The sequence below is a fragment of the Neomonachus schauinslandi genome, chromosome 5, assembly GCF_002201575.2.
Source record: "Neomonachus schauinslandi chromosome 5, ASM220157v2, whole genome shotgun sequence".
Taxonomy (NCBI): Eukaryota; Metazoa; Chordata; class Mammalia; order Carnivora; family Phocidae; genus Neomonachus; species Neomonachus schauinslandi.
In genome coordinates, this window is record NC_058407.1 from 103653320 (window position 1) to 103670783 (window position 17464).

Genomic DNA, 17464 nt, shown 5'->3' on the forward strand with positions numbered 1-17464 from the left:
GTCTTGGGGCAGAACTTACAGTGTAACACTTTCTAAATGCCAGGGATCAAGGATATATTCTTTGTTGGTTTTATCAGGGAAGTTGAGGATAGAAGAAATGAGCTAGGATGTAGGTAGAGAGAAAGGGCACACAGGCCAACCATCACGAGGGGAGTGTGGTGACCGCCTCCCGAGGGCTCCGCCACCTGTACACCCACCAGCAGCAAAGTGGCACTCTCCTTGAGGGCCCGCTCAAGACAACACCCTGCCATGGCTTCCCTCTCCTCAGCCCCTCGAGTGCACTTAAAAGGTTCTGGAAAACCACCAGGGAAATACAAGGAAGTACAGGAAACAGAATGTAAGAATATAAGTACATCTGTCACTAACCGAACACCATATATATTCATGGATTATTTCCCCATTTTGCCCCTCTCCATTGTATTCCCTTCCTGTGAATCTGTGATTTAGAGAACTTTTCGGTACTTAAGAAACAATTACTTGTTTCTAGGCCAGAGGAATCCTCCATTTCCTCATGCCCAGAATGACCATGTGGGGCAGCACACAGAGGAAGCCTGGGAGGGAGAAAAAGCTGTGCAGGCTGTGAGGCCAGGGGATACAGACCCCCTGTGTTCCAACCTCTCATGACAATTTACTTCCAAACCAAGGCTGATTAATGTGCAGTTTGCCTGCCGGGCGCATTTCTGAGACCAAAAGGCAGAAGGGTGGGGAGGGAAGAGCCAAAGTGTTTACAAAGAAAGGTAAAAAAGAGAAGTCACTGACAAGCAAAGTTGTTATTCATTTTCCCTCTTCCATACCATGACCTAAGTTAAAACCGATCCTTGCGCCAACTCAGCCACCATTGATTGCTGTGCTTGCCACACCCTCCTGCCTCAATCCAAACCTCTTCAAGAAAAACAAAAAGTGAGTCATGGCAAGGTATCGCTGGTAAGCCCCCCTCATTCCTAAAGGGAGCTAAAGAAGGCCATCGTCAGGATGAGTCAGAAGCAGAGGGCCAATGGAATACACCACCAAAGTGCCTCTGTTCCCATGTTTCTGGAGCACCAGAATGTTACAGAATCTTCTCTCAGGAGATAAATTTACAGGGCCAAGACTCATGATACCATCCTTGATTTAGTGTTGAGGAAAAATTACATGTAACTGTGACTTACAGTTGTTTCACAGCCAAGTAAATTTACTATTCTCAGCTCTATATAGCAATGATCTATAAGATTTTCATTGCTCATGGTTTTTCACTCACTGAGATGTACCCAGATATTCTTTCCAACTGTAATCCCTGGTGCCCACTCCACAGAACCCAGGTTTGACTGCTGCCTCTAGAGCCTAGCTATATTCTACTTCACTGACTGTGATCATAAATTACCCAGATGACAACCTAGCTGTTACATCTCCATGTAGCACCCCGCACAAGGTCAGAGGCCATCAGATGCTTCATAAACAGGGGACACACAAGCAGGCCCACAAACACCAAGCTCCTGATGATCCATCAGGTGATGAGCTGATATGCCAGTCTTCACCAAAACAGAGGCTTGGCTGAGCCAGGCTCCTCGGGTCACATTTAATACCCTTGAGACTTCCCAGCAAGTCAACCCAAAGCTGCCCTGGGCACATGACAGTTAAAGTCATCTGTTCATCCACTACACGTGTTACAACTGACTTCCCTTCCCCATTGCTCCTCTATCTCAGGCGACCTTGTTGAACACTGTCAGAATCTAGAGTTTGGGGGAATCTAGTTTAGAGTTCATTTTCTCCTTCAGCAGATCCTCAACTAAAAATTACCTTTCAAATCATACACTCCACCTAGATTTCAAGGCAAAGCGTAAGAAAATAAAATGGATTTTCCAATGAGTCTTGTTTGTTTGTTTTCCAGAAGACCTCCTCCAAACACAGAGAAAGAAGCAGCTTGGCTTCTGTGTGAGTTTGGACATTGCTCCCCGGCTTCCATCTCAGCCTCAGGGGCCCTGCCTTTAATGTGGCATATTATTTAATTTAAAAGAGGTTAGAAAGGAAACTTTTGCCCTGAATGTAATTCAAATAAAATCCACTTGCCACTCCCCAGCACCTCCCAGCACTAGCTGGCGCTCGATAGCACAAGAAGAAATCGAGAGTCAGCTCACCTGACCTCTCAGAATCTTAGTCCTAGATGATACCAAACCACAAGACAGAGAATCCAGGCTGCACTCACAGAGGAGGAACTTGCTCAACTGTGACTTGGGAGAAAATAGAGGCCCCAATCCTTCTGATGGGTTTCCTATTATCAATGAGGTGCCATCCTTCCACCCACTTCTTCTGTCCTATCCAATACTGCTTAGAAGCAGCTTTCTAGGAGATCCTGTGAAAAATTTACTGAAAATTTTCAAGGAGTATTTTAAATGGAGACAAAATGCCAAGAAAATGCCCATGCTCATCTTTGTCGAGGGTCTAAAACAAATAAAAATCATAGTTTAAGATATTTCTTGGCTAACATTTTCCTATTTAATGTGAAAGGCTCCAATGCCCCAATTCTCAGCCTTGCTGAGTTCAGGATTCTCCCTCCACTAGTTACAAGGACACATGTAAGCAAAAAGTCAACTTGGGACAAGGGCTATGGTGGTAAAACCAGAGAAGCTAAGGTATCTGGAACAACTTCCCATAGAGCTTCAGCTAGTTTCAACACCAGATTAACCACCTACTCTTTTAACTGATTTCTCAAATCCCAAGGAGTTAAACAAATCATACAATACAATCAGGACTGTCTGTTAAACTTTTCCCTAGAGCTGCTACTCAAATGAGTACAGAAGCTTCCTGTCCTTGGGAGCTAGGATTCTAAAGTGTAGGCCTCAGCCCTGGCTGACGCAGAGGGATGAGTAGGGTGGGAAGGCCCAGGGAAGCAGCACCCATTCTGGTCCCTGGGCAGCTCCTTTACCTGTTTCCACTGGGGGTTGGGAGCAGGGCGACCCTGCTCAGGAAGGCAGCAGGACGGCTGGCTGACCCCACGCTCTTGTGTTGGCTGTGACACACAGGCCAAGTATGGGTGGGGGACAGGACATGGAGACAAAACAAAATAAAATACATTAAAGTAGGAGAAGACACAAAAAAGATACTCACGGTGGACATACACACATCTAGGATCGGGGAGTGGGGGCAGACACAGAATTAATTCTTAGAAAGTTACATTTACAAAGGAAACAAAATACCCCAACCCCACAAACTAAAAGTAAATGCAAAAGGAAAAAACGAGGAAATCAGAAGCTGTAATTTTCACTCTCCTCTTCCCTAGCTCAAAGCTCTGAACCTAAACTACTAATTCTGGTTTGGAAAACTAATCTTTCTACTCAAAATGATGAACACAACCTTCCCTTAGGGGCAGACTTCCTCCCATGGAGAGCATTCCAGATCTCCTGAGATGGGGCAGATCCCGCGGTTGCTAGAGCTGCCAGGCAACCTCAGATGTCTACCAATGAATATTATTATTCCTCTCTATGAGCCACAATACATATGACTGGAGTGTAAAAATTAATAACCAAAGGCTAAATGTGAGAAGAAGTTAATTATGGCCAGACTCCAAGCAAAGTCATTACCCCCCCCCCACCCCTGGTCCTGAGAACAATGGCTGGTATGTATGGAAAAGTTGAAGAAAGAGAGTAAAAGAATAAAAAGAATGGGCTCCCTTTCCTTTGGATGTTCTCTCAGGTCATTAGGGAGTTTTATAAGAAACTTCCTGTGTTAATCTCCAAATCCCAGGACCTCCTCTTATAAGAAGTCTTAGTGACTTTCAGGTAAGCAAGAGGAGGGACAAGACCCAACAAAGATCTCAAGTCAAATGCTCCTGTCTAGCACTCTCAAGTTAGTATCCATGATGACTCTTTAAAGTGTTCATAACTCCTGACCTAGTTTGAGGATAGCCTATGAAAACCATCCTCAACACACAAAAGAAGATTTATCACAAGAACATTTATTATCTCTGTACTTTGTCATGAAAGATGAGCAACAACAAAAACATCCAACACTAGAGGAAGAGTGAAGAAAAGCATCGTACACACACATATTGGAAGATGCTTGTAGAGTTTGGAACAATATGGGAATATGCCCAAAGTTACATGAACAAAGCAGAACAGAAAGTGTATATTCCGAATGACCTCAATGCACTGAAAACAGACTAGAAAGAAATATAACAAAATGTTAACAGAATTAGAGGTGTCTTGATTACCTTTATTATTTTCTCCAGGATTTTCCTCAATAAGCATCTACCTCTTCTATAATTCAAATATGTCTGCACATATGTGAGCATATAAATATGTATAGATATATATAAAACTTTAAATTCCTCTTCTGAATTTTTGCCACAAACACCTCAGACATGAATGGTGAGGAGAAAGCAGTGCTGAAAGCATAGGAGGAGCTTATAAAGTGCTATTCTCTGCCACAGTCAGACAAAGAGAAAACCAGACATAGTCTTGAGCGCATGAGTGCTCGCTGAGACACACACCATCCCACTTCATTTCACTGAGAAGACCCCTCCTTCCTATATGGCCAGACCAAGCGTGGATGGGTGAGATACGAAGTGGGGTTTACCTGTCTCCTCATGCCAGTGGACTGTGGGGGTGCATTCTCTTCAAATTTGGCCAGCAGCTGGGTTGCCATGTACTTCACTTTGTTCTGATTGCCAAGGGCCACATCCATCCTCCTGTCTGTCAGAGTGCTCACCAGTGTGGGCCTTCCTCCTCTGTAGCCCCGGGGCGCGTCCTCCTGACAAACGTCAACACCCAAGAACCGGCCTCGGTTAGAGGAGCCCCCTACAAATGCCCTTCCCTCAAAGAAGGAGTGAAGCCAGTGCGTGGCATGGTGGCTGCTATTTCTGCTTTAGGTTAAGCTTAACAGTTCTCTTCAAGGTTCTAGTATCAACATGCAGTCAGCAAGACTCTGGTGCATGGGGCAGTACAAAGAGGTATTTGGACTTGGGCTGGTGTTGTCCTATCTCAGGAAAGCCACCGCCTCCGGCCAAATGTAGACTTCTAAAGAGAGAGGAAAGCACTAGTGCACGTGTGTGTATGCTCCTTTACCTGCTCTCCGAAACACTGAACAAAAGCAACAGCCCACTGAAAGAGCAGCTGTCCACAGAAATTCTCATAAAAATGAGTATGAAAAGATCTAGCAATACCAATTTGGAAATTGACTTCAGCCCAAAAGGGCAATTCAGTATGACTATTCCAGCAAATCCCAGATAATTCTTACCTCTTCCGACTGACTGGTCTTTCTCCTCTTTCCAGCACCATCCAAGTCCTTTTCTTTTTTATCCTATACCAAGAGATGAGGGAGACTGCATTATCCTAGTCACCATACCTCGCCTTTAGGTTTGTAGCAGGTCAAAAACCTCTTCCATTTTTTTTTTTTTAAGATTTTATTTATTTGACAGAGAGAGAGAGAGAGAGAGAGCACAAGCAGGGGGAGTGGGAGAGGGAGAAGCTCCCGCCAAGCAGGGAGCCCGATGTGGGGCTCGATCCCAGGACCCGAAAATCATGCTGAGCCGAAGGCAGACGCTTAACCAACTGAGCCACCCAGGTGCCCCCAAAACCTCTTCCATTTACCTTGGGAGAACGCTTCCGAGAGATGGTCTGTCCAAGTTTGCTGAGGAAGGAGATGGGGGATTTGGTGCTGGCTATAAGAACTGCTTTCTCCTCAGCATTCAGGTCCAGGGCCTCTGTGAACGGGAAGCAATGTTGAGCACAGCCCTGGAGGGGGCTTCAAAGTACTGACCAGAACTACACTCCCTGCAGGAGGCTCACAAAACCTCAGAAAACTCTAAAGGTTCATCTGCTTTGACAAAAGCAAGAGGAACTCAGCAGGAAATTCCACTAAGGTCTGGATGTTGACCTTTCTCTTTTCCATCCATGTTAACAGAACCAACTCTTTTTTCCAGTCCACTTCGGTCACAAAACCCTCCACTTTTCCTTTTCAAAAGTTGGAATCTGCCTATGATTGTTAGTTATAACAGACTGCTAAAGCCTCACCTTCGTGATAAAAATTTCAAAGTAGAGGGAGAAAAGGAGGAAGGGTATATAGCTTAGGGTCATTGCCTTTGATTATGCAGACTCCATATACTTAGGTGCACATAATGGGAAGGCTCTCCCTAAATAGGTATACTGATGTTAGAGTTGTGGATTCCTATTGTAAGAACTGCATATCTGGTCAGAAAAAGCCATGGACATCTATAAGAGTACATAGACTAGAAGACACTGGAGAACCACAAACTCTGTGGATTCCAATGTTTTATTAGTAACAATAGTAATTTTAAAAGTAACTGAAACTAGTACTATACTGCTAATATTAAATGCTTCTGTTTGCCAAACATTCTCCTTAGTACATCACAGTTTTATGTTATATGTACATAAAATCCAGTTTATGGATGAGGAAACTGAGGCACAGGGAAATTTAGTAACTTGCCTAAGGTCAAACAGGTGGAAGTACTGGGAAATAAATCCAAGTTGGGTACCATGGTCAACACTCTAAAGCATTACGTATACTTACTCCAGGGACAATAAATGACAACAGGAATATTTTTTTTGGTAGCATTCTGGTAGACTGAGGCAGCAGGCTGAGGGCCAAAGACGGAAAAACACCAAAAGGTTGGAGAAGAGAGAGAAGGCAGAGAAGGAACGGTTACAGAAGAAAGAGAATGAAGCAAACAAGTACAGGACCAGAGAGGCCAATGAGAAGACGGAATTTCAAGAAAAAGGACATAATTCCATAGTGCTGAATAATGCAGAAAAGCCAAGTGCGTGAGCGATGCAAAATGAGAAAAGAATGAGGATTTGGTGATTCTTCATGACTGTAGAGAACAGTTTTGGCAGAGCAGTAAAAAAGAAGCTGGGCTGCAAAGTGTTACAAAGAAGTTACCTTAGAAGGTAGAGGTCCTCACCGATATGAGGAATTCTTAATCTCAGGAAACAAACTGAGGGTTGCTGGAGTGGTGGGGGTTGGGAGGGATGGGGTGGCTGGGTGATAGACATTGGGGAGGGTATGTGCTATGGTGAGTGCTATGAATTGTGCAAGACTGTTGAATCACAGACCTGTACCTATGAAACAAATAATACATTATATGTTAAAAAAAAGAAGAAGAAAAAGAAGAGGATAGCAGAAGGGGAAGAATGAAGGGGGGGAAATCGGAGGGGGAGATGAACCATGAGAGACAATGGACTCTGAAAAGCAGACTGAGGGTTCTAGAGGGGACGGGGGTGGGAGGATGGGTTAGCCTGGTGGTGGGTATTGAGGAGGGCACATTCTGCATGGAGCACTGGGTGTTATACGTAAATAGTGAATCATGGAACACTACATCAAAAACTAATGATGTAATGTATGGTGATTAACATAACATAGTAATAATAATAAAAAAACTTATCAAATCACTATGTTGTAAAAAAAAAAAAAAGTCTCACAGAGGAGTTCTTTGTGATGCTATTGTTACTTCGAAAAATAGTTTGATGACTGAGTAAGTTTGGGAAATGTCCAGTTACAGAAAATTATGTGAGCTTAACTACTTCAGGATTTTTCAGAGCCTTTAGCTTGTTAAGGTACACTGTGATTCTCTAAGGAGGAACAATATAAGGTAACATTTTTCTAATGTATGTGACCAAGGAACTCCCTCCACACTCTACTGCCCCTTTTTTTCTTAACTGAAACTCCAGTTAATATTTTAAGAAATGACGGCTCTTTGGGGCAGCCGGGTGCTCAGTCTGTTAAACGGCTGCCTTCAGCTCAGGTCATGATCCCAGGGTCCTGGGATTGAGCCCCACGTCAGGCTCCCTGCTTGACGGGAAGCCTGCTTCTTCCTCTCCTGCTTCCCCTGCTTGTGCTTGTGTGCGCTCTCTCGCTCTCTCTGTCAAATATATAAATAAAATCTTTAAAAAAAAAAAAAAAAGAAGGTAGAGATCCTAGTAAGTACTAACCACCTTTCAAAAAGCCTGGTTCGGAGAGAAAGGGTATGAGAAAGTAGTAGAGTCAAGGCAAACATTTTGCAAAGGAATGATTTTTGCATATTTATAGATTTAGTGAGAAAGTTTGGGAAAAGAAAGAATGGCTGAGAATATACTAGTAGAGAAGGAAAAAATAATGGAGCAAAGTTCTAGGGCCTTACCCGGACAGCCAACATAGAGTAAGTGCAGGTTTCCTTTTGGTGGTATTGATGAAGGACATGGTTAGAAGAAAGAAAAGCCAGGCAACAACAAAAAAGAAATGGAGGCCTTCCATAGCAGCGGCCACCAGCCCCTTACCACTGGAGGGGATTGAGTCCTTGAACATCTCGTAGAACTGAGTCAGGTACATCACCATAGAAAGCTTGTCAGGCTCCCCCACCGAGGCCATTTCTTTGCCTGTCATGATGGGAGAAATGCCCAGCTCCTTCTCGGCAATATCAAAGGCCAGCTGGTTATTCTTCTCCACATTTTGCTCATCCAAAGAATCAAAATCTCTAAGAAACAGAATGAGAAAAACATATCAACAAGGGCTGCTTGTCCTCAGGCCAGAAAACACAGTATCAGTGGAGTCATCATCATTTTTTAGTCTTTCAGCTACAATCCAGGGTGCGGGGCTATCACCGCAATCTGACAGCCAACCTGTTCATCTCACCTTTTGGTCTCCTCCCTTTCACTAAGAAAATGCAAATCATCCTCAAGGAGAAGAAATGATTAAAGATCTACTCGGGAAGGAAAAAAGGGGGGAAAAGTTGAAGAACTACTCTCATTTTCCCAATAACATAAATTTCTTACTAAAAGGTAAGCTCAAGAATAGAACTATCTTTACTGCATATCCTCTTGTACCTTGTATGTGATCTGTACATATCAAACTAATGCTCAATAATGATAAATATCCAATTTGGACCAGACTGCTTCTAAAGGCCTAGGACTATCACTCGCTGTGTCGTTTGGACCAGATGTGCTGTTGATGCACTGCATCAGCTCTGGTAAATCTTACTTAGCCTTCTACTTGAAGGGAAATTCCAAAACCTTCCTCAAAAGATTTTTCCACTGCTAAACTTCCTGAGTTTTCCCAAGTATTTAAATTAACAAACACTTCCCGCTGGGTCTCAAACTTCTTGCCATTCGATCAAGTAAAGACTGATAGTATTCTTCTTTAAGAGGTGATTGCAGATCAACTGGGCAGGCCTTATTTTGTGTTAACCTACTACTGACTCCGTAGCAAGGTTTTCATTTTTCTAAATGCCTTTTCTCTATAGATTAAGCCTATTAAACCAGGAAGGCCTCATCCTGAATGAAGTCATTGTAGTCTAAAGAGTGCCAAATCACCTACTCACTGCTTTGTGTTCTGTTACACAGAACTTCCTTAGACCTTCTGCAGGCAGCCTTCTCCCTTTACCACCCCCCAACCTCACCTGCTAGGTTCCCTTCAGCTACTTTTGCCTCCATCTCCTTTTCTTTCCTGACTTCCCTTTGGAAGAGAACGGATTCACCCAGTCTTCTTTTAAAGCATTCTGTGCCATTCATCACAATCCTGAAACTATTCCCTCTTCCTCTCCCATCCTTTCTTGATCGGGGGGAGGGGGGACTTTCACTTACCATTCACCAACCTCTGCATTAGCTAAGGGACAGGAGCACTGGAGGTCACTTAGCTTTATCCAAACAAATCAGAAATTCCCATTCCTAAAGCATACTATATGTAGGGCTGTTTCTACTAGCTCTTGCCTCATTAATTTATAACCTAATATAAATAGGAACTATGTTTCTTAGGTTTCCTTAAGCAATCATTAAAGCAAACGCACAAATCTGGGCCCTAATGATAAAAGGACAGGCAGCCAGGATAATTTAACAGGCTTTTCTTCTGTTTCTGGATCTTCTTGTTTGGCTTCCATGGTAACAAATGCCTATGGGGGAAATCTGAGTGCACTGGTCACTGTAGTTGACCTGGGGTCATCCTATTGTAGTGATTCTGCATTTAGGTGAGTAAAGAATGGCCAAAAGAGCAGGTGTCACTGATACAAGTGGGTAAAGTGGCCTGAATCTTGTGGGCCTGGGCAGAGTATATTTGCAAGAGGCGCAATTCTTAACAGAGATAATACCAATGAACTATGATAAATCGAGTAAGTATTCACCGTTTTCTGTCTTGCTGGTCGTGACATACTTGCCTTCAGCCAGCCAAATGTTCTAGTGAGGTTTTCCTTATGACTAACAGCATCTGCGAGATAGCTGACCGAAATGAAGAGTTCAACCTGGGGCCAATAAACAGAGTTTTCCTGTGTGTGATGTTAATAGGCCCAGGTGGGTGTTAAAACCAGTTTTTGACCTTCTGAGTGCTGTGATTTTTAAAACCTCAGCTGGATTCAGCTACATGATGCTTGACAGAAGTTTTAAATATAACTAAACTGAAATTAATCACTGCCTTCTAGAAAAAAGTATCTTGCTATGTATCTCATTCTAGATAAAAATATAAAATTTGGCTGATAGCAAAATACTCTGAGGTCCTGAGGGAATACAAAATGAAACACAAAGTTTGTCACAACTTACATCAGATCAGGGCGGTATCTATGGATGATCGCACATAAGGCCAGTCCACTTTTCCAAGACATAGTGAGATCTGTCACATTTACCCCTGCATAGCCATCTGTCTGCCTTTGGCACCAACCCAGCAGTTTGCTTGAACGAGCTACAGACTCTAAAACAACAAAAAAATTATCAGAAGTGTGGTCACTTGGTAGCATTGATGTAGGATCCTCTTTGTAGTACACATACCCAGTTTGAAAAATTACTAAAGGTAGGAACAAAATAGTTGTCACTGTTTCAAAAGTAAAAAGCTATGTAACTGGTATCATGATAGTGGAATTTTAGGTAGATAAGAATTTACCCAGACTCTGATGTCAACGCCAGCCCCTCTAACAGAATAAGTCACAAGAGGGATGATCTGGATCTGTTCATGCTAAAGCCCAGGGTCCCAGCAGCACTCTTGGATACTGACTTAGATGGAAGAGCGCCATCTACTGAGCTGTCACCTTCACTTGCAGAAGGTGTAAGATTTCCCTGGAGAGTTGCTTGGCAGCTAGCTGAGGAATCTCCTTCCCTTCAAAGTAATATTGAGAGGAGTAGAGCAGAAAAAAGTCCATTCTCTCTAGCAACACATTAAACCAATAGCAAGCAAAGCCCACTCTTACACGTTCCAGGGTATAGAGCGATTTGTCAAATGAAGAAACTCTGTAGGATTACAATGGCACAGCCAAGGACCCCACACCAGAATGATCCCTCAGGCCAGGATTGGCACTCTATATTATAAATGATCACATCTTGAAAAAGTGAACATAACAACACAAAAAAGTGAACATAATACGTGGATGTTTTCCAGTTCACTGCTGTGTCTTCTTGAACACAAAGGGCCTTTCTAAAAGTCTGTTTTTCGGGCGCCTGGGTGGCTCAGTTGGTTAAGCGACTGCCTTCGGCTCAGGTCATGATCCTGGAGTCCCTGGATCGAGTCCCGCATCGGGCTCCCTGCTCGGCAGGGAGTCTGCTTCTCCCTCTGACCCTCCCAACCCTCCCCCCTCTCATGTGCTCTCTCTCTCAGTCTCTCTCTCTCTCAAATAAATAAATAAAATCTTTAAAAATAATAAAAAATAAAAATAGAAGTCTGTTTTTCTTAATTGCATCAGAGGAGCTCTGATATGGAGCATTTAGAAGAATCTGTGAACTCCCATTTGCGTCCAAGAACGTCTGTTCTCTTACCTTTGGCAGCTGGAAATATCTAACCTTGTATGAAGTCATTTAGTGATTTGGGAACATAAGACAAAAACTGCACATCATAAAAATCCTATTTCATTTAAGTCTTTTGGTGAAAATGTATTCTAAAATTATACAGAGAAACACTCCTGCTGTTATCATCATAAATCAAAAATTTACTTCAGAAATTAACTTTATTCAGATGTCTCCCAAGTCTGTATATCCATCAATCCAGTATGTATTGGGTAACTTCAATATTCCAGGCTCTAAAATGATAGTGACAAAGGTATATTGTCTGCTTTCAAGTAGATGACACCCGAGTGGAGAAAGATGAAAATGTTTCCGACTGCCTGTCAGTTGTGAAATCCACCTTGAAAATCCAATAACATGTCATACTCAAAACAGACCCAAAGCTTCTCATCCTCCCATTTCCTTGTCCAAACTGATGGCAGCAACATCTGCAACCACCTCTTGACCCATGCAACCAAACTGCTGATGCCTATTGATTCTGGCTCTTTAATACACTCTCACTCACATAATTAATAATGACAATGACAAAATGGCTGCCATTTATCACCACAGTGTGAAGTAACTATTTCTTATGCCCATTTTACAGACAAGGAAACCAAAGCTCACAGATGCAAAATATCCTCTTCTAGCCCACACACTTCACAAATAGCAAAGCTTGGACTGGGACCAATTGCACCTGGCCCCAAAGTCAGAGTTCTTCTAACTATGCTCCGCTCCCTTGTCCATCCTCAACATCAGCATCAGATTCAGGCCTTCACCACCACTAGCCTGACTACTACAGTGGATTTCTAACTAGTGGCCCTACCTCTGGCGTTACCCTTCTCCATCCCATCTTACATGTAGCTGACCAGGTATATTCATGTTGCTCTCCTCTTAAAAAAATCTATAGAGGTCCTTCAGTGAACACAAAATACAGAATGGCTTTTATCTCTATAACTGTGTCCTGGCAATGTCATAGTGCTCAGCTAAAAATGCCACTGCTTTTTCCTAAAGCTTCCCCAAGAAACCTTAGTTGGTGTGTGTGCACGCACTTCCTCTCTCTCTCAACAGGATTTGTACCTGATTTCTCTTTATACCCTCCTAAAACCTTAGGCTGAGGGTTTTGCCCTGACATTCCTGAGATTTTTGGCTGGGCAATTCTTTGTTGTGGGGAGCTGATTTGTGCACTGTAGGTTCAGCAGCGTCCTTGGATGCCAACAGCACCCTCCCCTAGTCCTGACAATCAAAAATGTCTGCAAACACTACCAAATGTCCCCTGGGGGGCAAAATCACCCCTGGTTGAGAACCACTGCCTATACAGTACTGTGTGCACTTGAACAGCTCAATGAGTAAGTACAAATTTCTCTGAATAGGTTACTTGCATTTAAAAGGTCACTACCAGAACTCACCATTGCGAATCAACTTTGGGGTAGTTCGGGAATTCACCAGGTTCTCCATTTCCAGATGAATATCTTTTGTTTCCCCAGTATCGTATAAATGGCGCACCTGGCAGAAAGTTAAGAAGGAAAATCAAACACCACACAATAAGTTCCCATCTGAGAGCAAAATGAAAGACTAATAAGATAGCAGGTTGGGCAAAGTTCAGATAAAGACAATGACCTTTAAATCCTTTCTGGTATGTGGTGAGGTTACATATAAATAAATACATATTAGTGCAAAAAAATTGTGCTAAAAACTAGCTACTCAGCCAAGGAGGGCCCTCTGATAGTCACTATTGGACCATTAATACTGCCCATTGACAGCAGGTCTCATGGCCCCCTTATATAAAGGATATAGAAGGCTTAAAGCCATAAACTTATAGAAAGTGAATAAAAAATTACACAAGTACATAGGCAAATATGTTGAATGGGCTGCTTTCTAAAAATTGTTGGGCTCTTCGGGATTATTGCGCTTTGTCAAATGTCATTCTTAATGCAATTATAAGACTTTAGACATTGTGGGAAATAACTCAGCAGCTCAACAAAACTGACCAATGGTATCTTTAACTTCAGAGAGCGTCCTGACTTTCAAAGTCCCTTCAAGTGAACAATCTCATTTGCCCTCACAATGGTCCTGTGAATAGCAGGACTATTATCTCCACTTTATCGATGAAGCTAAGGTTCAGAGAAGACGGGATGACATGTCCATGTCAAAGTGACTGGTGGCAATAATGCAAGAAGTCCCGTTTTCTGAGTAGTGAGCAAGTGCTCTCTCCCCTACAACATGCAGCTTGAATGAGGAAGCCCTGGAGAAGGTCCTGGATCCACCATTTTGGTCACATGGGCTCTTCTGGCAAGTCATTCAACAACTTCCTCCCTTAGCTGCTCAATCTGTTGATGGAAAGTGATACCATTCCAGGGAGACATCTACTTGGATTATGAAAGAAGTGTGTGTATATGGTATTAACAGACACATTTCAGTGTTTCAGAGGCCTGATCCATCCTGAAAATGGGCCCAGGTGTAGATAACTGGCTAGAAGGCTCTTACCTGGCTCGGGCGGAGGAAGTTGACATTAATATTGGGATATCTGGTGACAGGGTCGATGCTGTATTGGCTGAAGTTTTTACTCACATTCTCAGGGGTGGTCTGAGGCAGCAATCTATAAATGCTTTCCCTGCAAGAACATATAACAATTTAGTCAGAGCAGTGACAAGCACCATACACATCTCCCTCTCCTTTCATAATATTCCTATTTTTTGACAGTGTACCGAATAATCTGAAGGATATGACAAATCCTCATCCTTGACCATTTTTCTCCAAACCTACATCAGCCCTTGCTCCAATTCCCACCACACCATGATTCCACAGGCACTGGACTGGTTAAGGACCAGTAGCAAGAGCAAGTACACTGCGGTAGGCTGGGATAAAAAGCCTGATTCTAATTTAAAAGGCAACTAATTTACTGTTTTGTTTTTTCAGGTAGGCCAATACCAATATTTAATTTTTAAGAAAAACATAGATGAAAAAAGAACTTGCCACCAAACTTGCCCAGAGTACCTTAGGTAACAGGCTTAAAATGCTATCAACCACCAATTACACCCAGGAAATTTTATATTTCTCTCGTTTTCTAGTCAAGGCATTTGTTCTTTATTAGCAAACAAATCCTAGGATTCCTACCTTGTTTACAATAATCTGCTTTAACATATCTGACATTTGAAAGCTTGAGAAATGTTTACAAGCAGTTTGGGGTTTCCTTTTGAATTCAAAGTCACTTCTTGTTTCTTTTCTTATGTTAGTATGTCCCCTGCTACCACATTGATTTCACTGGCGTAAGTCTTTCTACTTTAAGGACAGGAAGATTTAATGTACTATGCTTATATATTTGTTCATGTGACTGTCATAAAGGAATCAGATACTGTTCTTTAATGGAATACAAAAATTCAGATACCATCTGTCAGTAACAAATTTAATTTGGAAAAAAAAGAAGAGCACTTAGTCTTTACATATCTGTGATTTTATTAGTCAATATCTTGCTTTTCATCTCTTAAATATGAAAACATCTTTAATTAAGAGAGAGTGAGAGAGAGAGAGAAGAAAGAAAAAGTGTACTCTGCCTGAGGAGCAAACCACTCATCACTCCTAGTTTTCTCGTGGAAGGGACCCCTGGATATTTCCCATTACCTCTCGGCCAGGACCTCCAAGGGGCTTGTTCCTAGAGACCAACTTCGTACCATCCAGGCTGAGTCCATAGCAGCTAGAAATCCTCGAGCTATTCCTGTTCCCATTGGCCAAAAAGGCTACAAAGGAGACAGAAAACAAAAGAACTAAAATAAATTAACCTTTCAATAGAGAGGAACTAAATTAAAGAAAGTTTGCTGTTGACAGTACTTTTTGGCAACTGTTCAGATATTGGGCTTTCCCACTTCATAAACTGGTAGAGGAGCAAATCACAAAAGTTGCAGAGCTTCCATTCATACTTAGCAACTTGCCTACTTCCTGGTATATCTCCTGCAGGGAGTCTACCTCTGCTGCACAATGTTGTAGACACTCATTCTACAACCTGGGATACTCACGTTTGTTCCTAATTATTACTGCTTCCTTACTTGCCTCTACTATAAAGCACTGCCACCCTTACTACTCACCTCTAGGAGGCTGTCCCCAACCAGGGCCACTAACAACTGGTGTCCATTCTGCTCCCGCACCAAGGCAGCATTCTCGGAGGCGTACATACAAGTGAAGTCGAACATGGCCACATCAGGCTGCCCATAGTGATTGATGGCAAAATCCAGAGATGGCAGCTGCTGCTGAGTGGAGAAGTCTGCTGCCTCCCTGGCATAGTTCAGCAGAGCCTCTCGGTCCACATTCTCCCGGGAAAGCAAGAGCTCTGTGTCGGCATAGTCCTGTCTCCAGAGAGAGAAGAGGGTCGAAGGAAAAGCCCCCGTTAGAACCACACTACACATGTCAGATGTAAGCCAGTTTCACAGCCTTTCCCTTCTTCCTAAAGTGATTTCATATTCCAAAATAAGTCTTCTACCCAAAGAGAAGAGGGGGAGGTGGTTTCTTTTTAAAAATTATTTATTTATTTTTAAAAAGATTATTTATTTATTTGAGAGAGAGAAAGCAGAGAGAGAGCACATGAAGGGAGAGAAAAGGGGGAGGCAGTTTCTTTTTAAAAATTATTTACCAAATCAAAACCTCAATGAGATATCACCTCACACCAGTCAGAATGGCTAAAATTAACAAGTCAGGAAATGACAGATGTTGGCAGGGATGCCGAGAAAGGGGAACCCTCCTACACTGTTGGTGGGAATGCAAGCTGGTGCAGCCACTCTGGAAAACAGTATGGAGGTTCCTCAAAAAGTTGAAAATAGAGCTACCATATGATCCAGCAATTGCACTACTGGGTATTTACCCCAAAGATACAAAAGTAGGGATCCGAAAGGGTACGTGCACCCCGATATTTATAGCAGCAATGTCCACAATAGCCAAACTGTGGAAAGAGCCAAGATGTCCATCAACAGATGAATGGATAAAGAAGATGTAGTATATATATACAATGGAATATTATGCAGCCATCAAAAGGAATGAGATCTTGCCATTGGCAATGACGTGGACGGAACTGGAGGGTATTATGATGAGCGAAATAAGTCAAACAGAGAAAGACATGTATCATATGACCTCACTGATAGGAGGAATTCTTAATCTCAGGAAACAAACTGAGGGTTGCTGGAGTGGGGGGTGGGGTGGGAGGGATGGGGTGACTGGGTGATGGACACTGGGGAGGGTATGTGCTCTGGTAAGCGCTGTGAATTGTGCAAGACTATTGAATCTCAGATCTGTATCTCTGAAACAAATAATGCAATATATGTTAAGAAAAAAAAAAGAAGAAGAAGAATGTAGCAGGAGGGGAAGAATGAAGGGGGGGAAATTGGAGAGGTAGACGAACCATGAGAGACGATGGACTCTGAAAAACAAACTGAGGGTTCTAGAGGGGAGGGGGAGGAGGATGGGTTAGCCTGGTGATGGGTATTGAGGAGGGCACGTTCTGCATGGAGCACTGGGTGTTATGCACAAACAATGAATCATGGAACACTACATCTAAAACTAATGATGTAATGTATGGGGATTAACATAACAATAAAAAAATTTAAAAAATTATTTATTTATTTTTAAAAAGATTATTTACTTATTTGAGAGAGAGAAAGCAGAGAGCGAGCACGTGAAGGGGGGGTGCAGAGGGAGAAGGAGAAGCAGGCTCTCCACTGAGTGCAGAGCCTGATGCAGGGCTGGACCCCAGGACCCTGAGATCATGACCTGAGCTGAAG

At 42.7% G+C, this 17464-nt stretch overlaps 1 protein-coding gene across 3 annotated transcripts in view; it reads right to left on the minus strand.

The window, feature by feature from the left end:
- Window positions 1-17464, minus strand: part of MICAL3 (microtubule associated monooxygenase, calponin and LIM domain containing 3) — a 216241-nt gene that overhangs the window by 90929 nt on the left and 107848 nt on the right. For all 3 annotated transcript variants that reach the window (XM_044915483.1, XM_044915484.1, XM_021690745.1), the window contains 9 exons: window positions 15782-16039; window positions 15321-15436; window positions 14187-14313; window positions 13109-13205; window positions 10494-10641; window positions 8247-8443; window positions 5565-5677; window positions 5212-5274; window positions 4552-4725 (listed from right to left, as the gene is read on the minus strand). In XM_044915483.1, the coding sequence (XP_044771418.1) occupies window positions 4552-4725; window positions 5212-5274; window positions 5565-5677; window positions 8247-8443; window positions 10494-10641; window positions 13109-13205; window positions 14187-14313; window positions 15321-15436; window positions 15782-16039 (1293 nt within the window). The remainder of the gene's footprint in view (window positions 1-4551; window positions 4726-5211; window positions 5275-5564; window positions 5678-8246; window positions 8444-10493; window positions 10642-13108; window positions 13206-14186; window positions 14314-15320; window positions 15437-15781; window positions 16040-17464) is intronic.